At 42.2% G+C, this 27,086-nt stretch overlaps 1 protein-coding gene and 1 long non-coding RNA gene across 14 annotated transcripts in view; one reads left to right on the top strand and one right to left on the bottom strand.

Moving 5' to 3' along the window:
* The window catches only part of LOC144302308 (uncharacterized), a 58,031-nt gene extending 36,509 nt beyond the window's left edge, over positions 1-21,522 (top strand). For 6 of the 9 annotated variants that reach the window (XR_013369157.1, XR_013369155.1, XR_013369156.1 and 3 more), the window contains 6 exons: positions 1,005-1,129; positions 3,082-3,165; positions 7,840-8,728; positions 14,771-17,448; positions 18,046-18,215; positions 21,223-21,522. This is a non-coding gene — a long non-coding RNA (uncharacterized LOC144302308). The remainder of the gene's footprint in view (positions 1-1,004; positions 1,130-3,081; positions 3,166-7,839; positions 8,729-14,770; positions 17,449-18,045; positions 18,216-21,222) is intronic. The other 3 variants (XR_013369152.1, XR_013369154.1, XR_013369151.1) reach the window with 3 other exon arrangements.
* The window catches only part of CTNND2 (catenin delta 2), a 913,492-nt gene that overhangs the window by 77,985 nt on the left and 808,421 nt on the right, over positions 1-27,086 (bottom strand). For 4 of the 5 annotated variants that reach the window (XM_077879565.1, XM_077879566.1, XM_077879570.1 and 1 more), the window contains 2 exons: positions 24,430-24,504; positions 23,227-23,377 (listed from right to left, as the gene is read on the bottom strand). In XM_077879565.1, coding sequence (XP_077735691.1) covers positions 23,227-23,377; positions 24,430-24,504 — 226 coding nt within the window. The remainder of the gene's footprint in view (positions 1-23,226; positions 23,378-24,429; positions 24,505-27,086) is intronic. The other variant, XM_077879568.1, reaches the window with a different exon arrangement.

Here is a 27,086-nt window from a genome sequence, read left to right as displayed (position 1 = left end):
CTATCCCTAAATTTGCCTCCCACCCCAAGCATCACCTCCACCTTGTCCTCAAAGAACACACCTGCCTTTTGCCTGGCACAGCTGTTACGTGAAGCTTGAGAGTCTTTTCTGTGTTAAAGCTGAAGGCTTGCTAGACGGTATAGTTAACCTAATCTAACACTTTCTAGGTGACTCATGGTTTCTGGTGGGGTCGCCAGTTTTATAATCCTATTCTTACAAAGAGCCATTTGCTGCCCAAGTAGTCCCAGACACTTCTGTGTGTACATGTATATGAAGAGTAGTTACATTTGCCTCCTCTAACATTGCCTGTTTATTTCTCATTTCTTACTCCTGGTACAGTCTCTACTGTTTAACAGCAGACGTGAGCCTTGACACGCTGCCTCAGAACAACGCATGGGCTTCACAGCAGCTCTTTGCCTGGCTGAAGCTCCGTAGTGTGAAGGGTCCTATTTTCTACTTGTCACACAAATGCTTGCTTGAGGTCTGGCAAGACCTAAATCATTTCTTTTACAGCCTTGATTGAGGAAAGAAAGGTGTAAAAAGGGTCTGAGAAAATGGGATTAAGCTCATTGGAACTGTAGCCATAAGTAAGTCTAAAGAATACTATTGATATCTGGAAGGGACCCAACAGGATGACATAAAGATCACTTTAAACTGGACGCACGTGAAATACGGCAGATGTATATTCTGAGCTTCCTTTATCTGACTATAGGCAGAGTTTTCTGAGAAGGAAGATGCTATAAATCCCCTTCCTGGGAAGCTTCTAGCCAAGAAGAAACCTGGCTTTTAGCACTGGGATAAGGAATTGCATAAATAAGCTGTATGGAAGCCACTGTACCCTCCATTTGTGTTCCCTAGAAGCCCTATCCTCCCCCAATTTCCTTATTAAGCTGGGATATAGACCATTTCTCTCAGCTGTTCAGGGAGTTACACAGATTACGGAATATTCCACATGCACATGAATAAATTTTTGTGTTTTCTCCTGTTAACTTGTCTATTATCAGTGAACTCACCACCATCACTATGTCACTGAGACCTAAGTTGGCAGACAGAAGTTTTCCCCTCCACCACCGGAAGCCAGAGCTGGGCATGCATGGATCCAAGTAGCTGGCACTGGGTTGTTTTCAAGGTAAACTGTGCTTGGTGGACACTGTGCTAAGTGGTCTTTGGTGTTAGGGAGAGAAGACACATGTAGGGAAGGGCAAAGGATAAACTGAACTGTTGCTACTGGCCTCCATGTAAGATTGTTGTGGACAGGGAGGTGTGACAGGAACCACAGTGGCGAGGGCCACAAGCCACATGTCCAGACAGGTGGTTCGTGGGAGGACATCTACATCTGGTGAAGACAGGGCAGGTCAACCTGCCATGCTGTTGGGTTTGAGCAGGTTTCCTGGTCACAGAGGAAAGTGGGCTGTGGGATCTTAGGTGCACCCATGCACAAGGACTGATGAGTTTCATGCTGGACGATGGACAATGGAAGGGAGACATGGGTGTCTCCCGCTATTGGGCCTTTGCTAGGCACATGTTTGAACGAAAATTAGATGTGCGAATGATGGGTTTCATTTCTGAGAACAAGTCCTTCACATCTCAGCACTACCAGTGAATCTTCTTTCGGGAAGCTAAATAAACATCTGTCACTGAACTAACTAACTAACTAACTAACTAACTAACTAACTAACTGCCATGGCACCTAGCAACTGCCATGGCACCTAGGAGTAAGTGTTCACTGAGTGAATTAACTTAGACGATTCCTAAAGAAATATTGACAACCGAGATGTAGAATTAAATGAATTTAAATAAATCCAGGAAAAAAATGTAGTTTTATTACTATGTCTAGTGTATCATGCAACCTGGTATAGTTCACATAACTTAGTTCAGAATGACGTCATTTCCCCTCCAAATTACTGTGTAATATAAATTCATGGCTTCATTGCACAATCTTCATGGCACTGGACTTGAGTCTGTTGAAGGTGCTAATAATTTCCGTAAATAATAATTCAGAACTCAGTAAGAAGCAGTCCAGTAAGAGTGAAAAGGGCAGTACATGTTCATAAGAAGAAAGGGCTGGCCTCATAAGAATTAGCACAATACAATATATATGATGTGCAACCTTGACTGTGAATCAGAATTGCCTGCAGAGCTCTGAAAACAGAGATGCTCCCTCAGGCTTCATGCCAGAGATTCAAGTCCAAGGGCTTTGGGGGTCAGGTCAGGACATGTATCATTCTGAAGATTTCTGAAGGTAATTTCATGCTGAGCATTTTTCACTTCATCTCTTTGTGGAATCCCTGCCTTGTGTTATGTTGCTGTGACACATGTCTATTTATGTAATTATGCCTGTCCTTTATATTTTTTTAATTTTTATTTATTTATGATAGTCACAGAGAGAGAGAGAGAGGCAGAGACACAGGCAGAGGGAGAAGCAGGCTCCATGCACCCGGAGCCCGACGTGGGATTCGATCCTGGGTCTCCAGGATCGCGCCCTGGGCCAAAGGCAGGCGCCAAACTGCTGTGCCACCCAGGGATCCCCTATGCCTGTCCTTTAATCTGCATTCTAGAAAACTACATGCCTTTGCCAACATCCCTCTTCCAGCTCATGTCCCTGACTACAGAACAGCTTTCCCAAGGCTGACACCTAGGTTATCAGAACCAGAAAGGTTCTTCACTCATAAAGTAGCAAGGAAATGAAATGAAGCAGGAAGCTTGCAGAGGTATATTGATTGTTTACTGGGGTGGGTTGCGTGGATTACCAATACCACAGAGCTGGGTCTTGGTTGTGAGTGGAAAAACATGAACAATCTGCTGGGAAATGAAGGCAGAACCGCCACGATTTTCCATGGCACATGAGTCATGTACATCCTTAAAAATGTCTTGGGCCAAAATCACATTGCTTATAAAAACTTTGGTGGCATACAAAGATCCAGGTATGTGTAAGATTAACAAAATCATTTAACAATAGCCAACCAAAATTCCAATGAATGGAGGAAATAAGTACTCAAGTTATAAGAAAAAGGATCACTGAAGTTCTTTGCATCCAATATATGTATCTACACCTATGTCTGTATCTATATCCACATACAGCAAGAGAAGTGAAATTGTAATTTTGTGGAGCCTTCCCTAAAATTGAAAAAGAAGGAAGCAAAATATTTCTTCCTGCCAAATAAGGTGAGTTTGACTACAAGGTATCTCTAATGGTCCTTTATCATTTAGATTGGTATCTCCTGGAAGCATTCGCCTCACTGTAGGCTACTGTCACCTCTAAATGTTTGACAAAGTTTCCTGCCAGGACCTGCGCACTGCTGAAAAATGAAAGATAAGTTGACTACCACAGCATTTGTGCGAGCAGTGTCAAGGGGAGGTAGTTACCCCTGCTGCATTTATAAATATACTAGCAGCATTTCCTTTATAATATATTCCTGGGATAAATAATGTGTAGACCCCTGGAAACAATTTCTGCCACGTGGAAAACTGAAAGACAGGATAAGTGGGTACGCTGTCCTGTTCACAGGGACTCGTCAATTCCCAGAAGCACTGTAACAGGCGAGGACTCCACATGCACAAATGACTTGAAAGATGAAAATTTCAGTAGTAAAATATGACCGTGTAGAATAATGAGCCTCAGGAAATAAAAGTAAAACAAATAATACCCAAGAAGAGAGTCTAGACCAGCCAATGAAAATCCAGAGTGCTCATCAGTCTGCACTGGTTGACCCTCTCCCCACCCCCAATCCCAGCCCTGTATTTTTCACTGGGGAGATGAACAGGCACGATTGCCTGTACTGTCAGGTAGGAAGAAGCTATTTACTCTACTTCAACGAGGAAGACAAACTTAAAAGTGCTTCACAATATGACCTATAGATAATTCTAAAATTATTTCAACATATGTGGTTTCATATTTTGCAGTCGCACTCATGCAAAGAAGGAACATTATCTCTCATCTGCTCTATTCAAAGGGGGAAAAAAGAAGAATGAAATTATGTAAGAAACCTATCTTTGGTTAATGAGCCAAGAAATGCTTGTCTACCTGTGGCTAGGCATTTTATTTTAAGATTAGACTTCCTGTAGCTGTTTCTGTATTTAGAGTATTAAAATAATTGGACCATGACTTTAAATATCTTTTTTTTAATCACTGATGATGCACCAATTAATATATCAGTCCCGAGCATCAAATGTATATTTCCAACTCCCTACGAGGCATCTTCCCTTTCATGTCTAACAGATATTTCAAACTTGCAGTCCAAAATCAGTCCATCTCCTCTGCCATTTTCCTATTTATTATTATTCCTAGTTTGTACTCCATCCATCAACAAATCCTACTGGCTCTACCTTCAAAATGCTTTCCCCACCCCTCTGCTATAGCTCTGGTGCAGTCCAGCATGATCTTTCCAGGCTATGGGAATCAAACCCTCACTGGCCTCCTGAGTTCTACAGTCCAGTCTCCAACCAGCAGCCAGAGAGGACTGTAGGTAGTGTAAAATCCCACCACGCTCTCCCTCACCTAATCCTTCAGATTCTTTATTCAGACTTAAAGGGCTCCCTCCCTCACCACCCGTCTCTGACCTTTCCTGTCTCATTTGCTGGTTGCAACAACGCTGACCTTACCACTGTTTCTGCTGCATACCAAGCTCCCTCCTGCAGCAGGCTTTTTGCTGTTGCTGTTCCTTTTGCCCAGGAAGCTCTCTTTCCAGGTGGCTTCATGTCTGGCTTTAGTCCATTACTCAGGACTTACTTGGATATGTCTCCTTGTAGAGGCATCCCTGACTACCACATTCAACATTCTCCTTCCTTCCTCACACTCCAATCCCTTAGACTAGTTTATTTACAGCTGAAGCACAAAGTAAATATTGTTTGCTCCGTTTTGAAACCATTTCCACCCCTGGACCACAATGCCAACAAAGCGGAAACTTTGATGCTCTATTGTAATCAGCACATAGTAGGTAGGCATTCAATAGATATTGGTGAAATGAATGAATACAGAGATAAATTAATTCTACACTTGAAAGCCAATACACAAGGAGCAAATTATGCTGACCTCTTGAAATATCCAGCTATTTCTTATTTCAATTCCTAGGCAACTGTATTAAAAAATCACATTAGATTTTTATGGCATGAGAGCAGAATTCTGAAGCTTCCAGTCTGAATCTGGATTTCTTTATATCAATTAGTCCCCAGGAAGTTTTAAATACTCCGCTCATTGTCCCAATAATGATACTTTATATGTAGATAAGAAATTATGGTCTAGCATAAAATTTGTACTGTAGTCTTAATTAGCTTCAAATGTAATCCTTAAATCTTGCCTGGTGTTTCTTACCACACAGTTGGCTGCTTTTCTCAATGTGGTAAGCTCCCTCTGGGGAACTGTGGCTCAAAACTGGTCCATGTAGAAACGGCTTGTGGAAACACAGCTAATCCATCAAGAAGCACATCCTTCTCACATCAACCCCTGGTCACGCGGGAACAATGTGAAGGGCAGAGCTAGAACTCTGTCAGAGTCGGCCACCTTGGGACAGTGGTCTCCACACTGGGCCCTTTGCACCCTGTGGTTTCATGAAGACTTTCCAAGGGGATGCAGGGTTTGGAGTTTTCAGGCAACCCATATGCAGTCTCTTGGCTTCCCTATGCACTCTGACAACAAAATCGATCTGCTTGAAAGGACATATACATGCACATTTGTAGCCTCCCTTCTCTCAGTGAACAAAACCAAGTCAAACCCCTCCCTACTAAAGAGTGGCCAACATTTTCAGAGTCCAAATCAAGGGTGCTTGCCAAGGTCTCGGTTGAGAAGAAAGCAGCTCTAATTATGGGAAGTTCATCTTTTTTCCCAATGAGGTAGCTTCCAATTCTTTACCTTCTTCAATATTGAACGAGAACCTAATCAAGCTATCATTTGATAGATGATTAAAGATAACTTCTGATAAATCCCAATGAGATTTTTGAAATAAAATGTGTAAGAAAGTCAAAGAATCAAGTGATATTGCTATAAGGAAAGATCTTCTATTCTCTCCAACTTATTTATGTGAGGGATGTTTCTTGGTATTTAAATCTATTTTAAAAATTGAGAAATGATTAATACTGAATCCTGTTCATTCAAGCAAGAAGTAATCTTCATTTTTGGCTCTACAAATTGATTGGGATAAAATGGTTCATCCATCTAAGGAATAGATTTCCAATATGATTTTACTTTTTATATTAAAAATTTTAATCAAGATTTATTATATATATTCTTTTGGTCAATTATATCCTGCTAATAGCTAGAGTAACAACTTAATCCATAAGATAATTTTAACTTAAAACTTAATACCATAAAGAGACTTTTAAAGATACATTTTAATTTGTATATATCTTGTTTGCAGGAAGAATGATCAGTGAGAGGCTTTTAAGTATAAAATACATGAGAGTAAAATTCTTGAGAAATGTGGGATGGTGACATGTTTAAAAAGTAAAGGAATGATATACCATTTCTAATGTTAATGAAGAACCTGCTTATATATTATTAAAAAAAGATAATGGGGGGCACCTGAGTGGCTCAGCGGTTGAACATCTGCCTTTGCCTCAGGTTGTGATCCCAGGGTCCTGAGACCAAGTCCCACATCGGTCTCCCTGCAGGGAGCCTTCTTCTCCCTCTGCCTGTATCTCTGCCTGTCTGTGTCTCTCATGAATAAATAAATCTTTTAAAAAATAAAAAAGATAATGGTGGATATTAAACCACTATGGTATTTAGATATATTTAAAAGAGGGATGTGTCAATTTTATTTTTTAAATGTCACACAGAAAACTACATCCTTGGCAACAATTTAAATTGAAAAGTGTGAGAGAGGCAAACATTTGTCCAAAAACCTTTTAGAAAAAGGTTGAAAGATGAAAATTTCAGTAGTAAAATATGACCGTGCAGAATAATAAGACTCAAGAAATAAAAGTAAAACAAATAAGCAAGAATAAATAACAGACCCCTAACTGTCCATAATTCTAGCAATGTTTAAAAATCATTGATTCTATCAATAAACCGATCTTCTCCAGGCCTTGGTGGTCAAACCTCCTGTCCAGGAGACCACCAGGCAAGGTGGGGGAAAGCAAAGCCTGGAAGTGCCAGTGGCGTTAGGAAACAATACAATGACTTCAGAACTTCAGGGAACCACAGTTAAGAGATACAGTCCTTTATTCCTCAAGAAAGGTAAACAAATGAGTACCAGTGAATAGCTCTTATTAAAAAAATTCTTGGGATCCCTAGGTGGCGCAGCGGTTTGGCGCCTGCCTTCGGCCTAGGGCGCGATCCTGGAGACCCGGGATCGAATCCCACATCGGGCTCCCGGTGCATGGAGCCTGCTTCTCCCTCTGCCTGTGTCTCTGCCCCTCTCTCTCTCTCTCTCTCTGTGACTATCATAAATAAATTTAAAAAAAAAAAAAAAAAAAAAAAAAAAAAATTCTTAAATTTTTCCTTAAGCAATTCAATAACAAAATAAACATCCTTTACTAACCTAATGGAATCAAGGACTGTCAGGCTGTCCCTAACGGTATTATACTGGTTTCTTTGGGGTCATGATAGTTATATTTGAGAGAATGAAGGTGGGTTGTTAAGTTTTACAATTTTTTTTTTAATTCCTAAATTTAAGAATTAAGTAAAAATTGTGAAGAGAGAGAGAAAGAGAGAGAGAACTGCAGGGAACATCAAGGAAAAGAGGATTGCGGTCCTTCCCCAGGCTTTTATAGGAAACCTAAGAGGAAGACAAGGCCTATTTCATTCCATCCTCCAAATAAACATACCAGCTTGCTTCAGCCCGGTTATGGGGCTAATCTTATGCATATATTTGAACCCTCTTTTTTTCTCTGTTTCAAACAAAGAGTCTCACAGGTCTCTGAACTTAAAAAAAAAAAAAAAAAAAAAAGACTGAGCAAGACTATAACAAATATAATCTGTGAAAGACCCTGGGCCTGGAGATTTCCAAACAACATGGAGGCTGGCTCCCACCATCAATGGACAGAGAGCCATGGAAAGATGAGAAGACATGGCCATGACAAGAAACATGGAAATCACCAGAAGATGTGACTCCATGATGGGCAGGTCGATTCCACATACCTTTCCCTCCTTCCCTACTTCCTCTTCTCTCCCTCACATCAAGTGGGAGATTCCTGGAACATTACTCCACCCTCCCAGAGGACAGGATGGCAGCTGCCCTGCAGCTGACCGAATGCCAACCTGGGCTTGGGTCCCACCTGGTTTTGTCCAGTCTGTGAGTTAAAATCTCTTACCAAAGCAACACAGAAATGCAATGTTTGTTTCAAAAAGTTCAGCAGAATATTGAGAGAAAACTAATGAATTCATCAAATTTATAGTGAAGTCTCGATACATTTCAATCCCCTCGTTCCTTGTTAGACTAACCACCTTATTTGTGAGTCTAGTTAGGCTGGAATTCTAGGGGGTTGCTGTCAATGTATGCCACATCTGGTTTGCTCCAGGCTGTGGGGAGCAGGTGGGCACAGGCTACCAGTGGGGCACTGCTCGTGCTTGTTACTGTCATTAATATCGTCTCTTGTCTGTGGTTTCCTCTTTATCCCAGCACCGCTCTCCAGGTATGGCTCCCATTCCAACAACCCCCAACCTCCACTCTGACCCTGCCTTGGGCCCAGCAGGCTCAGCTGGTGTTGCTTTTGGAGCCAATGGGAACCTGAAAAGCAGGGTTGCTGAGATGCTGTCTGAAGCCAAGGTGGGAAGATGGCAAAGTATGATTCAGTGAGTCCCTTCACTTACACTCCCAATGACTGTGGATGCAATCATGTTGACACATGTGAGCTCACTCACTCATTTAAGATGGACTTTGTTGCACATTGAACTTAATTACTGAGTGCTTGGTATTCCTTGTTTATTACTTATGCATGGTTCCTGTCCAATTGGGTAGCACAGTCACATGCTAACCATTTAAAACACTGATCCATGGGATCCCTGGGTGGTGCAGTGGTTTAGCGCCTGCCTTTGGCCCAGGGCGTGATCCTGGAGACCCAGGATCGAATCCTACGTCGGGCTCCCGGTGCATGGAGCCTGCTTCTCCCTCTGCCTATGTCTCTGCCTCTCTCTCTCTCTCTCTCTGTGTGACTATCATAAATTAAAAAAAAAAAAAAAGATTTAAAAAAACAAAACAAAACAAAACAAAAAAAACACTGATCCAGGGGAGGCCCTCTACTTTGTAATTCATATGTTTTCAGCTAGCTCTTTCTCTCTGCCTCATGGAAGTAGGGATGTGCAAATTATGTATTTTCCCCTATAATAATACTTTAGAAACAAAACCATCTCTCCTCATTAACAGATATCCTTGCCAATATTCATCACTCACCCTAACCTCTTTTTTTTTTATCCTATCTCTTTTTATTCACCATCTCTGGTCTCCCAGTTTGGACCAAGAGTGAGAGCTGGTGACAATGGAATACAATTCCAACATCTCTCTCCTTTGGATACGTGATGTGTCACAGAGGGAGGTGATATTCACACTAGGATGTTGAGAATCAGGTCAACTGAGGAATGTTCAGTGTGGCTAATGGAATTACTTCTTGGGTCTCCCCACCACCTGCCACTCCTCAGTTGGGTAGATTAACATCCTGCTAAAAAAGCAAGGTCAAAAGTTTGATGTTCAAGGGGACCCGTAAATTTTTCTGTTAGCTGATGCAGCCTCCATACCAAATCCCAGAGAACCCTGCATGCCACACAGACTGCAAGTCAGGGGTGGGGAAGGGGACTAGATGGAGGGGCATCTGAGAAATCCTGTCACACCAGATTCAACACACACTGCTTGGCATCACCTCTGTCTATCAAAGAGAAGACATTTAAAAAATCATCCAGGCATAAGGTGTAAGGTAGCAGCCAAGAACAGTATATTTGGGAAGAGATAGGCAGTTTTAGTTCAAGAAACATCACTCTCAAAAAGGTAATACTAATACTCTAGCATTTCTGAAGGATGGTTGTGAGACAGGGTTACATCTCAAAATATTAATTTGTAGTTTTTCTGTTTATTTCTCTTCTCTTTGCTTGCTAACATGTACCCTGAGGGCATTTTTTCTTTTTCTTTCTCAATGTACACACCGAAACAGACACAGTCTCAAAGAAGCCATGGACCTGCATAGTAGAGGGAACATCTGGATGCTGCTTGAGGGATCAAGGTTTCAGGTTCCAAAAATTAGCTAAGACTGGAGCAAGGGCAAGTGGTTCTGGGGAGCAGTGCAGCACCTCCACCCCTTCAGCTAATTATGCTGGAAGCATTAGGCTGCCTGCAAGGTGGGGAGCTCCGACACCTTGAGTGAGCGAGGGTGACATCAAGGGAAAACCCCGACCTGTCACAATATTTTTTTTAAGAGAGCATGAGACAAGGGGTGTGCAGGGGAGGACAGGCAGAGGGAGAGAGAGAATCTCAAGCAGACTCCATACCTAGTGTGGAGCCCTATGTGGGGCTCGACTCACGACCCTGAGATCATGACCTGAGCTGAAACCAAGAGTCAGAGGCTTAACCAACTGAGCCACCCAGGCACTTCCCCCATCAGAAGATCCTAGACACTTCCCATGGTCCTCTAAGTACTGATCTCTGTTGTCAGTGCTACCTAGCATGTGAAATTTTCAACAAGCTGTTTACAATCTTCCTCTTGATTACATTGGTCTTTAAACATAAAGAGCTTTATTAAGCGAAAAGATAAGTTAGAAAGCTTTGCCAAGCTGGAGAAGCTCAGGATACGTTCATCTAAGTGTGTTATAAAAAATTATATGGAAGCAAGGGAGTCATAATACCTACTGTATGTTCCTATGCTTTGTTTTGACTCTAGGTATTAATGCCATTACTGGTGATATTATCTGAAATTGGCTATTTCAAAGCCATTATCCATGACATATAATTCTGTAAGGAAAAGTGTGAAACAGAATAAGTGCTGGAGAATAAGTGCTGGAGAAAAATTCTGTGTTCCAGTCAAAGAAATGGGATGTCTTGGAGTTAGACTTGCCATTATAAAATATTTCAAAATTGAAAGAAGATAGCTTTGCAGGAGGTCAGCAGACTGCTTTATTTACAATGGGTCTTGCTGGACTCTAGAGGAGTGATTCTCAACCTTGGCTATCTATTACAATCCCCCAGGAAGCCTCACAATAAGTGATAATACCTGAACATCTCTGGGGATGGGTTTAGAAAATTCCAACATACAACTGAGATTAAGAACCACAATCTAATAAATGTGCTTCTCATCTGTGTCAGTTTGCATAATAAAAATAAGGCATGTAGCTCTATTTTCAGGGGTACAGTGGTGGTGGTATGTTCAAGGTGAGGAAGCATGGTGAGAGTAGGTAGGTCTGAATTGTCAAAGACGCTGTAGTATAGGTTAAAACTACAAGCAATTTTGAATAATGAGATAAATCTACACATGGCCATGGGAATTTGGTTTATGAAACCACAATATATGACTTCAATCCATTATTGATTCAAATAAAACTTGGTATCTACTAGATGCCAAAATAGCTCTATTCTGCAGGTGCTAGCAGCAAATAAGGAAGATACTGTCCACACTCCCCTAGAGTTCCTATTGTCACAGAACAGTAACAATGTAACACCTACCTGTGGTTGTCATCCCATTAACACAATGCCAGGCATTGTCAGGGCTTTCAAAACAAACATAAAAAGGGAAAACAGAGAAAGATGTTCTTGTTTCTAAAAAGCTATCAGCCTGGCCAATGAGATAACCCAACTTCACTGGACACATTATGCATTACTATGGATCCTGTACACACATTCCTCATGTACTAAATTTGCAGTGGGGGGCTGTTCCACAGATATCCATGAAAAGGTTCCAGTAGGGCAACAAATTAAACATAGAGTTCTTAGGGAAGTTTTGCAAAGGGTGGCGTTCTCCCTTTGTCTTGGAAGATGGGTAAGGAGTGGAGGAAATGAAAGAGTGGTGTGTGTGTGTGTGTGTGTGTGTGTGTGTGTGTGTGTGTGTGTGTGTAGAACAGCTGAAGTGATGGAGTTGGAGAGAGAAAGGTAAGAATGGGAACCGTAGGGAGCGTGCTCAACTGGAAAGAAAGCTGTGAACTCAGGAACAGTAAGTACAGGGTTAGAGAAAGTGAGAGTAAAATTATCTGAAAAATGTAGGTAACATGATGATCCAAACAAGCTGGCAGCTGAACTTTACAGACGAAAGAGGGAAAGGGAGAAGGAGGCATGGGTGAGGGTAGAGAGAGAGATCCTTTGATTCAGAAAACTTATGTCGGAGCTGTAACACAGAGAGAACTCTCTGGGATCCATAGGTGCTCAGCTTCCTAGCCCAACCATAGGTCAAATACTGATCACATCTTGAAACACTTGAACTCAGTGGTGAAAACAGAATTTACCCAAAAGCTGCAACTAAGCTGAATTTAAAGCCCAGATATTGTTAAAATATGTACTGGATTAACTCAGCCCTCCACCTTAGCTACTGATAGAAAAAGAAACGGGGTGTTCTTTTTTTGGAGGTATGTATTATCTACCTCAGTCTATGCTAATACTTTGACACACAGTGTCTGGCATAAGAAACAAATCATAGATGTGCAACGAAGTGGGAAAATGTGATTCAAAATTAGGAGAAAAGATCGCAGTATAGAGAAATCTACAAATAACCCAGAGGGTAGAATAAGCAGACAAGGACTTTATCTGTGATGTTTATATTAAACTATCTAGGGGAAACATGGACAAAATACATGAAAAAAATGGATAAATTCAACAGAGAAATGGAAAGTACAAGAAAGAGCCAAATGAGGATTCTAGAGTTGGAAAATATAGTATCAGAAATAAAGAATTTATATGATGGGCTTTAGAGAAGATTGACCCAAGAGAGAGCCTAGATGTAGAGAGGAGGAGGAGGAGAAAGAAGCAAAGGGAAAAGAAGAAAAGGAAAACCAGGAAAGTTTTATCCTAGAAACCATGACATATTAATATATCAAATGCTGCTGGAAAGGTCAAGCAAGGTCAAAAGAGAGACATGCCCACAGTAGAATAAATGAAGACTTCTGGAGGAGGGGGCTTAATAAAAACTGTTTTATTGAAAAAAAAATCAGGTAGCAGAGTTCATTTTGCTTCATTCACATCATGGACACTGAATAGGCCTTAGTTGGGGGCTTGCCCAGAGCTCAAAGTCAACAGTGATGTGGGGGTGGGAGCACAAGTAGTAAGCTACGGGACCTGCCATGCTACAGGCGGAACTCAAAGGTGAGATGCACAGAAATCACACAGAGAATTCAAGAAATACTCTGAAGAAGTACCAAGAAGGCCTCATGGTGCATCTACAGGGATAAATAAAAGGAAGACAAAAATCCCCAAAGTTTCTATCCATTTCTATCATTGGAAACAGGAAGACAAGTAAAAGACTAGGGCTTGGGATGATGATGATTTGAAAGCCCAGCCTTTTGAACCACAGAGAGAGTGACACAGTGAAGATGTCTTGTGCTGGGGTAAAGGTGGGAGGCGTGTCTTGGGCAGAACTTCCTGATTGTTTCCTGGGCATGCATGGCATGCACAGAAGATAGAACATCTGCACTGTGTTGGGGGGTAAGAGCTCTGTTGGACAACAGCTATGCCCCGCTGGAGCTCATAGATCCAGGAGAGTGGGCAGATGCAGGTGCTCCCTGGACTTTCCTCAGGGCAGAGAAATCACTATTTCAGCATATGTATCACCCATTCATGGTGCACTCTGATGGGAACTCTGGTCCAAAGGGGCAAGCTGAAGCCTTGCTCACCACAGCATTCCCACTGGTCCCAGCATACGGTGGCCCTCCATAACCATCTGCTGGTGAGAGAAGCCTACAGGTCATCTCTCTCACACACTGTATTCTAACATTTTAAGAATAACAAGGTCACTCCTGAAATGGATCAGACTCTCACACAGACACTATGTGGTCTGTGGAGTTAGTTAACATTCATTTAAAAAGTTTAACCCTACCACTCTCCATTTCATGGCTACAACTTTCCTTTTTGATGAGTAAATTAAACTGTTCAAGTCTCTAAGTACAGACCGTGGGGATTTTTTATCTTTTGATCTGTCTTGTACATACCCTCTTGGGCTGATATTGTTGAAATACTAGTGACTCCTAATTAAAAGCAACACATTGCACATTACTGTATGCCTGCACCAGCCTGGCTGCTACTGTGTCAAGTTCAGTTGCCTACATTCAAGATGAAGGATGATAACATTTGGTACTCAAAGCATATTATGTGCTTTGGGAGACAAGCCACTTGTCCTTTATCATTCTTCTCCAAGGCCATTTATTTTATGTGACATTGTTTAAAGATACTATCATGCACAAAACTGAGTAGGGAAATTTCATTTTAAATCTGAAAAAAAAAAACCAGTCTTTTCTGATAGATAATAAATGAACTTTCATGAACTTCTTGGTTGTAAGAGAAGAAATCTCTGAATTTCAAATAAGTTTCTTGAAACCACTCAGGATATTTTGGTGAGGAACCGCTGGGAATGATTCTCTGCTTCCCCTCACCTAGTACCAAGTATCTCTTTGATTCTAGTCTGACAGGATGAAGAGATGAGATTTTTCTTCTCAAGTTTGCTTCTTCTCAAGGAGCAAACTCTGCTCTTTCTGCTTTTGCCATTTCACAGACCAGCACCCCACCTTCTGGCTGCAGGCTTCCCAGAGGTGGGGCTGCACCTCCATCCACCTCCTGGGTCCCCAGCCTCTTGCCTGGGGCTTGCTATGTCCTTCTTCCTGAGATTGCTGACCCATCTTTACAATGACTGCCTTCTCTTCCTTTTATTGCCTTAGGTGCCCTCAAGGACAGATCCACTGACACATTCAATATACGATGCCAGCCTACACGCCTTTTCTTTAGCAGAACCCCCAATCGTGGATGTCCTTCCCTGCTCTGTAATTCCTCAACACCCAGTGCAATAAATACAACCAAACATAGCCCAAATGGCTAAAAGAGTATTCATCTTTAAATTCTATAACTATTTTCTAATCCACTATTTTTAGTATTAGAGAGTAAAAATAATGATTTCTTCCTACACGATTAAAACTTTTTTTGGAGGGGGTAAGGGGGAGAATTTGGGAGTCTACGTACAGAAGAAATACAATTTAAAAACATTTTCCTGCTAAAAATCCTTTTAGATTCTTAAGATTTGCGGTATTGAGGAGATCCATTTCATTTCTCATGTATTCTCTTCTTGAAAGCATTTTCTTCTGAACTGTTTGGCTAGGCATAAGATGAATGCCTGACCAGTCAGAATAAAGTTAGGTGGATTTTATTTCCTCTTTTCTTTGAGGTCTTTAATCAGAGGTCCTGAAATTTGGATCAACTGGAAATTTCAGTCACTTTTGCCTTTTCCCCACATGGAGTATTTCCAAAGGGCGAATCATTAAGGCTTGTTTAATAAAATAATTATCAGCTCTTCGATTTATTTACAAGTCCCCTTCCAAGCAATTCTTATCTGCCAGACCCAGCCGCCAAAATTCCCCAACAGGTGTCTGAAGCTAATTAACGAAGAACTCATAGCTCCGCAGGAAAGGAAGGCAGCATTCATGAGATTAGGCTCTTGGGTTTGGGGGTTCTAACAGACACCTAATCTGAAGATACCAAGTTTTGGCTAAAGCACACAGCTTTTCTGCTGCCTAGAGTTTGGCTTGTGAAATCAAGTTATTAAAGAGAGCCAGCAAAGAGTGCTCTGATAAATCACCTCGTCTGGGAAACCAGGCTTCTTTTTAAAATACTAATTGAAATTGCATGTGTTTTAATTAAAACAACATCTGCCAGGGTCTGAAGAAACACATTTTGAAAAGTAGACAAGGTATGTCTCTAATATGTCCTCAAGCCTACTTAATAAAGTGATCCTTACACATTCCCAGGAATGAAAAAAACACATGGCCTCCCAGTTGCACTGAAGTCTCCAGAGCTTCTGGTGTTTCTCTGGACAAAGGTGGGATTCCCCAAGGTCAAGAACACGGGCAAAGGAGATACCTTCAGTGCTGTGAAAGGGCTGTCCTCCAGCACAGGAGGCCTATATTTCAGAATGTTGTCCCCTATGAAAGCCATCTACAGGAGATGAGAAACTGAAACACTCACATATTTTAATTTTTTTTTTTAAGATAGAGAGGGGAGGGGAGGAGCAAAAGGGGAAGGAGAGAGAGAATCTTCAACAGACCCCAAGCTCAGTGTGGAGCCTGACTTTGCAACCCTGAGATCATGACCTGAGCTGAAATCAAGAGTCGGATGCTTAACCCACGGAACCACCTGGGTGCCTCCTTGCCCCCGACTTTACCTGATGAGTGGGCCATATAGCTTTAGAGGCCTCTGTTCTCCGGTTTTGCTAGGAAGCACTGTGCGTGCAAAGTGATATTTTCAGTACATAGGGGATGATGACCAATATGTGTTTCAATCCTGGGCCAAAAGAATTCAGACAAACTTTGAGAAATGACTTCCTGAGTAATATTTGGAATGCTTCTTCTTGGAGATGGAGACCTTGCTTAGGTATCTCTTTATTTGCCTGAGAACATGGTGTCATGATTAGAGAATTGAATAAAAATGTAACCCAAAGTTTGGATCAAGATCAATACTGGCAGGTCTACAATTCCGTGGATAGTCATTTCAAGAAATTCAACTGCGAGATCACTAAATAAAAGAAAATGTTTACAAAGCTATCCAACATTCAGGACAGCAAAGATATAATGAAGATATTTCCCCCCTTTCCCTCTAGTTCTCCAAAAGAAAATATACATGGATCCCTAGGTAACCATCCAGCTTGGAGGAGGTCATTCTATCGACAGAATTGATGATCTTCTTCTTTATTCAGCCTTTATTTTCACTTAAAAGGAAGTTTTTATGTTGTCCTTTAAATATAACCAGCAACCACTGTCCATAAACAGTCTTTACAGTGGTCAGATAAAATCTCTCGCCCAAATATTTAAAACCTTGTGGCAAGAAGGAAAAAAAAGCTAGGAAGGGAATGCCCCCAACCCCTTTCCCTGAATGAATGAAAAGGATAATCAGAAAACCCCAAAAGGGGAGAGAAACAGCAATGAATGGATTTACTGCTTAACTAATAATGAACTCCCAGGCAAGAAACTACCCTTATTTTATTCACAATTTCATCAGTGTGGGAAAGTGTGCGATGTGCACCATTAGGGTACACCTGGACATTGGGGCTCCTTTCTCCACCTCTCCTGGTGGTTAGAGCCAGCAGAGTTCTTTCAGGAAATGGCCCCCTCCTGAGCTCAGAGAGAGTCAAATTTTGCCTGGTGCTCCTTTGGAACTTGGAACCAATTGACAGAGTGTTGCTTAGATGGAAGCTCAGCTAGCTGATGCGGTGAGTAGAAGGTTGGTTGAATGAGCGGAATGTGTGGGGCCATCAGTCACAGCAACATTCTTGTGGATCATTCTGGATGTGGTGACCCAACCATCCAAATGATAATAGAGGAAAAGAGTCAAGCAAAGCAGAGAGGATGAGGTAAACCAGGGAAGGGCTAGATTGAAGGCAGTGGAAAGTCCTTCTCTTCAGTCCAGGGAGGGATGCAGGGGAGCAGGAAGGATGCTTCCAGATGCCAGCCCTAGCTCGCCTGCCAGAAAGTGTGGCAAGCAGCCACCACCTACCCGGGAAGCGTAGGGAGGGTGCTCCATTATCTCTGCCAATACTACCCGAAGGGGTGCAGCCACTCGCCAACATGAACTTCTGGCAATGATCAAGGCACACACAGAAAACGTTACTATTTCCTACCCAATCTCAGGCCTCTTCCCAGGAGGCAGCAGGATGAGTTTGAGCCTGACAAGAGTCCTGGATTCCAGGGGCCATCTACGCTGTCTTTCTATTCCCTAGAAGCCGTGGAAGAAGCTGAAACAGACATTTCCCCTACCCCTTCTTCTCTATCTGGGATTCCCCAAACCTCCTCCAGATCATTCTTCAGGATAAATACCAGTGTTTTTCACCCACCAGTGAGTTAGTTCAGCAAATATGTATTGAGTGCCTGTTACAGGCACAACAAGGTGTGAGTCACTGTAGGGCATAAAAATAAATATGGTACCTAATCCCTGCCTATTATCTCGTTAGGGGAAGATGCAGAGCATACATATGAAAACCTAACAGACATTGCAAACATAGGATTACACGATGGAAATCTCAGACAAATTGTCTCTTATCAGCCACCTACGAGCTACCTCTACTCTGAGTTCAAGAAGTAGCCTTCATTGGGAAGGCCACACCAAGTTGAGCTTTGAATGGTGGGTGGGAGGTCCATAAGCATGTAAGTGGGAATAGTGGTATGACAAATGGCATGGCTGAAGAATTCATGAAAAATCCACTAGACATAAGAGGCAGTTTGGGGTGGCATGGGCAGGGCTTCAAATATGGCACCGAGGCATTCACAGAGTACATCATCTTGCCTGTTGGGAAACTTACTTGCAGTGCCAATGTTACCCCTGGAAACAGTTTTGATGTAGTCTTGATTTTCTGGGCCTTCTGCAGATGCAGCAAAACAAAACGGTTCATTTGATGAAATGACTCTTTTTAATGATTATTTTCCATGGATGGATAGCAATGGGTTAATGACCACTGTTTGCCGGGTGATCAACATCTCTCTTGTCTAGATGTCTAGATATGTGCTTTAAGTTTCTTTTTATTTTTTATTTTTTGAGTTTTGTTTGCTGGTTGGCAGAGAAGGTAGGGATTTGGCTAAAATAAATACCTGCCGAGGGATCCCTGGGTGGCGCAGCGGTTTGGCGCCTGCCTTTGGCCCAGGGCGCGATCCTGGAGACCCGGGATCGAATCCCACGTCGGGCTCCCGGTGAATGGAGCCTGCTTCTCCCTCTGCCTGTGTCTCTGCCTCTCTCTCTCTCTCTCTCTCTCTCTCTGTGACTATCATAAATAAAAAAAAAAATACCTGCCATCTTTATCAGGATTGAAAACGTGCTGAAATGCATGGCATTTTGTTATTGAAAGGATAATAATATTGTTTGCTCTGTTTATTGAAGCTAATTATTACCATTATTGATAAAAAACCTTCCTGAATGATGAAATAACATTTCAGTCAGGAGGATAATTAACATTTTGGAAGGCAGCAAAGAAATGTACGCATGTGCACAAATTTGGATGGTTGAACCAAATCATTGAGAAGAACAGGAAGGTCCATCTATAGATGGAGAGAGAGAGAAGTAGATAATACTTATTGCCCAATGGCAGTCACAGACACAGAACCATGGAAACTCATGGGAAGAGGGTGTTCCTTCTAGATGATCTTCATGAGACCTGAGGGTGTAGGAGGATCTTTGTTCAACAGTTTCTTGGGAGCTTTCCCAATAGTGGAATCCTGGAAGATGAACATTATTCCTTAACTGGAATGTGACAGCAGCCCCTCCCCTCCCTTAGCTAAAAGAACCATCTACAAAGAGTTGCAATTTAAACTGAAATCCCAAACCAGTGATGGGAAAAAACAGAGTTTCTTCTGAAATTGTGAGTGTCTGCAGAAACCTAGTAAATTTTAGGAGGAAAATGAACTAGTTTTTAAAGGCGATTTTCTTTATTAATATAAAGTGCTTTTCTTTAAGTTTACCTTAATTTGCTTACTTAATGTTTTGCTAATTGGGGTTCATCTAAAATGATGGCCAGACAGGGGAAAAATGTACTTCTGTCATTGATTCAGTGAAAATTTATGAAGTCCCTATTATGGATCCAGGTGCTCTTCTAGGTACATGGGCTACCCCAATAAACTGAAAAGACAGAACTTGCTGCCCTTGGTGGGCATACATTCCAGTGGTAGGGAGGTGGGCAAAAAGCAAGATAAAGAAGCATTATGCTATATATTAGGAGGTGACTGGTGCTGTGGAGAGAAGCAAAATGAAGAAGGAGGTGGAGTTTAAGAATGGTGGCCAGACAAGGTTCTACTGGAATGTAAAGCCTGAGTGAGATGAGAATACAGGTGCATGGGCACTTGGAGAAAGAGGACTGCAGGCAGAGGCAGAGGCCAGTTCAAAGGCCCTGAGGCAAATCATGGCTCACATGAACCAGTGACCTCAGCTTGTTAGTGACAGTGAGAGGGGAGAAGGTAAGTGTGGAGAGGAAACCAGAGAGTTGGATCATGTACAACCATATCTGCCTGGCAAAGATTTCACTCACACTGGGCCAACTGGAGAAGTGACCCGCTCTGCATAGGGTCTTAACAGGACCACTCTGGCTGCTGTGTTGAGAGTGGACGGTCGGGGGCGATGGCAGGGGCAGAGAGACTGGGTAGGTGACATGGTAGTAATGAGGTAGCTGAGTGATGATGGGAGTTTGGGGAAAAAGCAATGAAGATGAGAAGTGTCAGTTCTGGGTGAATGCAGAGGGTGATCAGATTTGCTGGCAGACTGGATACAGGGACTGAAGAGTCAAAGGGCACTGCAAGGTGCCTATCCTGGACAGTGGCAAGGACACAGTGCCATTTGCTGTCCGGGGAAGACTGTGCAGGGAACGGGGTAGGAGGCAAAGTTAAGAAACTCAGGTCCGGAGGCCTACGTGGGATGCCCGATGGAGGCCCAGCAGAGATGCTGGGCGGAGAGCTAGACCCAGAGGTGTGGGATTCGCACAGGAGTCATCCACCTGGGAGTCATCAGAATACAGGTGATCTTTCACACCCTGAAACCACAGGAGGTCACCAAAGCTTGAGATGAGAAGTGATAGAAAACAGAGGTCCAAATTCCACTCTTTGCCATTGTCGCTGCCATTTGTTCAAAAGCACTGCAGTTTCCTTTTCAATATGCCAAGGTCTGTACAGCATTTCCTATAAAAATCACTGCTTGATACAGTATCTAAAACAAAGGAACTAGCAGAGGTCACATTCCCTTTCTCCTACATAGAACAGAAAGGTGTGTTGTCGTTTTGTTTTGTTAGATTCTGCTTTTCTCATTCAAGAAAAAAGTTATTGATTCCATAAAGTCAGTGACTTGGATATTTTCACTTCTATTTTTGGACGGCTGGCTCCCTTTCCTGTCTGGTGACATTTGATAGTAAAGGCTTAATTTAACATGGGCAATATGGAGCTCCAAATGTTCCTGCCTCAGAGAGAGTACTAGATAACTGGCTGCTGAGAAAGAAGAGATGCCTGCAAGCTAGAAAAGCAATCAATAGTTCCCTATTTTGTTATATTTTAATCCTGCAAAAGAAATAAAACACGCAAACACACAATACCTAGTAGTTAGTATCCAGGCAGTAGACTGATTAGCTATTGATTTTTTTCCTCTCTATTTTACACAGGAGCAACAGAATTTTATTGGAAGCCCTGGTTCTGTCCCGTCTGAAACGACTATGTGAGGAAAGAAAAAGTGGATGTGGAGAAGGAAACCTTTGGAGTTAATGGCCTAGTTTAAATATACAAAATCCACGAAGAACTTTCAAGTTAAATTCAAACTAAGTATAAATATCCAATTGTGAGGGTTTTTTTTTTTCATGCCTTATAATACACTGTGAGCTTAAGAAATGATTGCATTAATTAGACGCAGATTTGAAGTCTGGTTGAAGTCCCCATAAATAAATAAATGGATGAAGGTCTGCAAACATTTTTGTTTTTATTGGAGGATATGATGGGTATTATGAAATCAAAGAAAAAAAGTGGCTCCTTTCCAGATCACAAAGGACTTAGAATGCCATGCTCAGGAAGGAGGATAGCAGAAAGAGACCCACGTATCTATGTGAAATCTGTGTATGAAATTTGGACTCAGGCGTGATACTCCAACTGCCGCAGGAATGGAATCTTGCCCCTTTGTCATGCTCACCTCCTTGGCTTTCTCCCTTTCCCCAGCTCAGAGGCTGCATAATGTGAACCTCAAGCATGGTGGGTGGTCCAGCTCCTTGCTACCCAAACTCCACTGACACCTGTTACCTTCAAGCAGGCTTGCCAGGCTTCATGCTGCACTCACCATAGACCCTACTAAAATCATCTCTTTAATTCCAGAGGCCTGTGCCTCTCCCTGGGCGGGTCCCTTGGTTGACCACTTCTCCAGGCATCCCTGGGCTTGGCCTGGGATCTTCCAACCTGCAGAGAGAGGAGCCAGGAAGCCTCTCTCTGACTTGGGCTCCTACCACTCACTCTGCATCACACACACGAGACCCCCTGAAGACCCTGAAGCTATTACACAGCTCCTAGCTCCCCCATGGGAGGCTACCTGGAGAAGCTGCTCCTTCATTTTGTTTGCTCTTCCCCCAAGATATCCACATGACCCACTCCCACCTCTTTCAGGTCTTTGCTCAAATGTCACTCACCTTCCCACAACTCCTATCTTTGACCTCCCACTTAAAATCACATTCCCTAGGCTGAGTGAAAGAAGCCAGACACAAAAGCTCACATATTATATGATTCTATTTACATAAAATATCCGGAATTGGGATGTCTGTAGAGGCAGAAAGGAGATTGTGGCTGCCAGGGGCTTGGATGAAAATGTTTTGGAACTTGATAGGTATGGTGGTTGTAGGACATTGTGAAAATGCTACATAACACCGAAATGGGGCACTCTGAAGTGGTGAATGTAATGGTAGGTAAATTTCAACTCAATGAAAAAATATTGCAACCTCATAATTAGTTTCCTTTGCCTTGTGGAAGGTTTCTAACACCCCATTGGGTTCATGTGTATATTTTTTTCTTTGCACCTCTCCCGAATGTAAACCCCTCAAGGGCAAGACTTTCCATCTCTTTTGCTTACTGCTATCACCTCCAGGGCTGGGACAGGCCTGGAACAAAGCAGGTCATGGGTAAATATTTGCTGAATAAATAGATGAATATGTGACCTCCTGAATACTTCATTAATAAAAGAGCCTTCCTATTTTTTAAATACCGAATTAGAAGGAGATAAGTCTTTTAAAAATAGGATTAAAGAGCCATGTGGCTTAATCCAAAATGAATCTTAAAACAGACAGGGGAGAGATGCGGCGCGTATCCATGAGAATTCCAGCTCACCATGTAGAAAGCAAACGAACAACCCGACAGACATTCAGAGGCTTGGAACAATGGCATCCAGTGCTGAGCGCGGTGGTTGTTTTTAAGTGGCAAGGATTAGGAATGTCAACAGATCTCACATTTTCCTTTAACTTCTAAAAGATAAACCAGTGTATTGGATTTAAACTAGCAGGGGCAGCTAAGCGCCTCTAAGACGCACACCATTTCTGCAGGTACAGATGTTCCACCCATGGATTCAACCACATGCACCCCACCAGGAAATATTTTCCACTTATAGTCTGAGATGCTGTGAACTGGGGAGAACATACCGATGAGCTCCTTGTTTCTGACGTCCAAGGCCATGTTCCGGAGCGCCGTGGCCACCGCGCACACCACACGGTCGTTGTCTATTCGAAGCAGCTCCACAAGGATGGGCAGGCCTTTCTCTTTGCGGACAGCAGCTCGGATATATACTGACCACTGCAACAAGAGGGAAGGCAAAGATCTTAGAAGCTGAGGTGGAAAACCCTATAAGCAGATAGCACGTGTGCGTTTTCAGACTGTTGTTTACAGGAGCCAAAAAGTTGAATGATCAAGACCTACTCGTAGAATGGGTCGAATGTGTTAGGCACATGCTGAAATGTCTAAACTTTATTTTCTGCCTTCAAGATATGATAGAGGTTTCTGGGTTAATCGGTTAACCGTGCTTCATCTCTCTGCTACCAGCATTTGCAGTCCTTGACTTGGCAAAGCATTTGTAGGATGTGAGTGCTTGATGTTTTAGGATGAGGAGGTGGTAGGACAGGAAGGGCTGGTGTTTGGTATGAAATGGAATTAAAAAAAAGTCTAGGAAAGGTAGAGAATGTTAAAAGATGGAAAGTAGGTAATTTTTTTTAGGTTCTAGCATTTGGAGGTGGGGCAGGGAGGTGAGTTGGCGAACATACTGCCAATATGTTATTGGCTAAATAAGAAAGACATGAATAAGGAAAAGGTAGGGGTAGGGAGTGGTAAATGTGATATTTAAAATTTTTAAATCAAGAGTAAAAATTGTAAGAGAATTTCAAGGAAACACACTTAGATCAAAATATATTATGTCTAGGGCCACAATTCAACATCCAATTTATAAAGACATACAATTGGTTTTAGATTGGTGGCTCTTGGCTTTAGTGGAACACACTGCATCTTGCTGATGAAATGTACTTGCAACATCAGGATGATAAAGCATTCAGATTCATTTAATGGAATGTAGGTAGGCCCAGATTTTCCAGACATTTACGTATGTATACTTTATACTAGTGCTTGGTGTTCCAGAGAAGAGTACGCACTGTAAAAATCAAACATTATAAGGTTCTTATTCTGTTGCAATTTTATTTACAATCTAAGAAAATGACATTCATGACACAAAGTTCTGGATTCTGTGACAGAGTCCTCCAGGGGACCACCGAAGGTGCCGCAAAATCCCCACCCCTCCCCCGCCAGGCCCCTCCATCCCCCTTCCCCATTGGGGCAGGCACCCCAGAGCTGGCTCTCACCTGTGGCAGGCAGGGAGCCCCCTCTGGCAGTGAACGTAGGGCATACGCCATGCCTGCCACATCCTCAGCCCAGCCCTGCATGAAATATGAGATTAAAAAACACACACAACTTCATCCTGTCCTGCATCAGAAGTCACATTCACATAGTTTATCACCATCAACTCATACTGTCTGTTTTTCTCCTGCCCCCTCCCTGTCTCAAGCTCTAGGAAGCCTGAAGGGTGGGGAAACAGAGAGAACTTCCTAAAACACCTCATGATTGCAATGAACTATTTCACAGTGCTGCTCTCAGGCAGTAAAGAAATCCACAGTCAGAAAGTCTTAGACATGGAAAAACCTCTAAGTTTGGAAGCTGCTTATTGGAATTTGGGTGTCTGGATGGGATATCCCCTCTGAGGGAAGAAGGACCTTCATGGAGACAGTACAAAACCTTCTTTAGTGTCATCGGAAATTTCACTTGCAGTTTGACATGCTGAGATATGATTCTCATCTACCTCTTCCACTACCTGTGAACCTCCTTGTCTCCAGTGCCCCAAAAAGACTAGACACCTGTGCTTATGCAGCCCACTCATTGTTGGTTTCCTTTCCTAAAACTAAGAAGGGAAGCTAGATAAAAGAAGATAATGGGAATCAGATGTAGGATTAATGTTTACATATTGTAAGATGAACATCAAACATAAACTTTAAGGCTGTGGAGATATTCTGGACCTTGTAAGAGACCATAAGCCCTGAAGCATAAGCCCTAAGATGACCTCTTTTTCAGTAGCAACTCATTCCAGGCCTGGGATGTTGACTTGTATATTAGTGATCTCTTCGGTTCCCTAGGAGGTTTGGCATTAGTAACCTTATTGTGCAGATGCGGAAATCTAGATACAAGGATTTTAAATAATCTGCCCACAGGGTCACTTATGCCTGGGCCTGTTATTCCACAACTGCTTCTCTTTATGATGCTGACAATACTCCCTTCTTTGCTATCACCTCTCTGCCACCTAATCCTCTGTGCTCAGGCCCCCAGACACTGCCTTGCCCTCCACTCCACCCTCCCAACAGAGGGGAACCTGGCCATATCTGAAATGAGCCAAGAAAGGAAGGATCTGAATTTCCTCTTAGAAGTTCAGCTATTATACCCTACCCATGTTGGATGGAAAGGTAATTTGGTGTTTGGAAAAAGAGTGACAATGCTTTAGCTTTCTGGAAAGTGATGTTAGAGTAACAAAAAGTGGCTGCACATGGCTGAAAATGTGTATGTGTCCAGGTATGCCTTTTTGGTATGAGAACATGGCCAACCATGGTAGGTTATCCCTAAGTGGAAAAAGATAATCAGATAATGGATTTGATTTTACATTACTGATAACACAGACAGTAACTTTTATTTTGAAACCTTTAATTCTGTGGCTTGCAGGTACAATTGAGCCTTGAACAACACAGAGATTGGGGCATTGACCACCTGTGTGGTCAAAAATCTGCATAAGACCTCTGACTCCCCCAAAATTTCACTACTAATAGCTTGCTGTTGACCTAAAACCTTACCAATAATGTAAAGAGTAGATCAACACATATTTTGTATGTTCTATGCATTTATACTGTATTCTTATTATAAAGTAAGCTAAAGAAAAGGGAATGTTATTCAAGAAATCATAAGGAAGAGAAAACACATTTACAATACTGCTGTAGTTATTGAAAAACAATCTGTGACTAAGTGGGTCTTGCACAGTTCAAACTCATATTGTTCAAGAGTCAACCGCATATGGAAAATACTCAATATTGGCTCAATAAAAGACAACTCAGAATAAATTATTTACATTTCACTCAGGACATGTTGCAAGTTTCCACAAGTTTTTTTGACATGCAAAGCTATGTGACACTGATGGTTTCTATATAGTCTTGGAGTAGATCATGTGTAACCTATGTGTGTAAACTACATGAGACCAAGCAAGAACAAGTAAGAGTACAGGAGCTGAAAGAAAGAAAGGTATTCAGGAAATGGGGAATGTTTCATAGGTGCACTCAACACAGAAAGCTCATATACAGCTCATATACAGGTTTTCCAGAAGGGAAGTGAGCTGCTTTAGAAAGCATGGCAGCCTCTGTGGTGGCAGAAAGATGTATGGGTTGCCCACAGTTTTGTAAAAGAAACAAAAGTAGGAGAGTATCACTGGCATAAAAATAGCTGAACAAGAGAGAAAAAATGTAAAGTGTATCATAACTCATTGTGGTTGAGGTGGAAATCTTTGGATGAGACCTCAACTTTCTGTAAGTGGAATGAGAGCATTGTGTGCTGAGCATGCCACAACAGAGGGAAGGGTGTGGACCAGGAGGATGCCTTTAAGAAAAATGGTCTATGAGCTGAAGAGAGGATGTTTCATGATTCAAAAAGAGAAGAAGGGAGAGGAGAAGGAAGAAGAGGAGGAGAATGACAAAGAGAAGATGGAGGAGGAGGAGGAGGAGGTGCTGGTCCAGGAGAAAAGAGCACAGACATGTCTCCAATTGTTCCCGGTGACATGCTTTCCCAGTGATGATCTCAGGGGAGTTACAAGCCTTCAAAATATTTCAGCAAAAACAAACCTAACACTTAAACCAACTGTCAGGTACTGCTCTAATGTCTTTATATATGTTAACTCACTTAATCCCCATCTCAGCCCCATGTGGTATGCACT

This window comes from Canis aureus, chromosome 31 (assembly GCF_053574225.1).
Source record: "Canis aureus isolate CA01 chromosome 31, VMU_Caureus_v.1.0, whole genome shotgun sequence".
Lineage (NCBI taxonomy): Eukaryota > Metazoa > Chordata > Mammalia > Carnivora > Canidae > Canis > Canis aureus.
The sequence above is the reverse complement of the archived record's forward strand: the minus strand, read 5'-3'. Positions and strand labels throughout refer to the sequence as shown.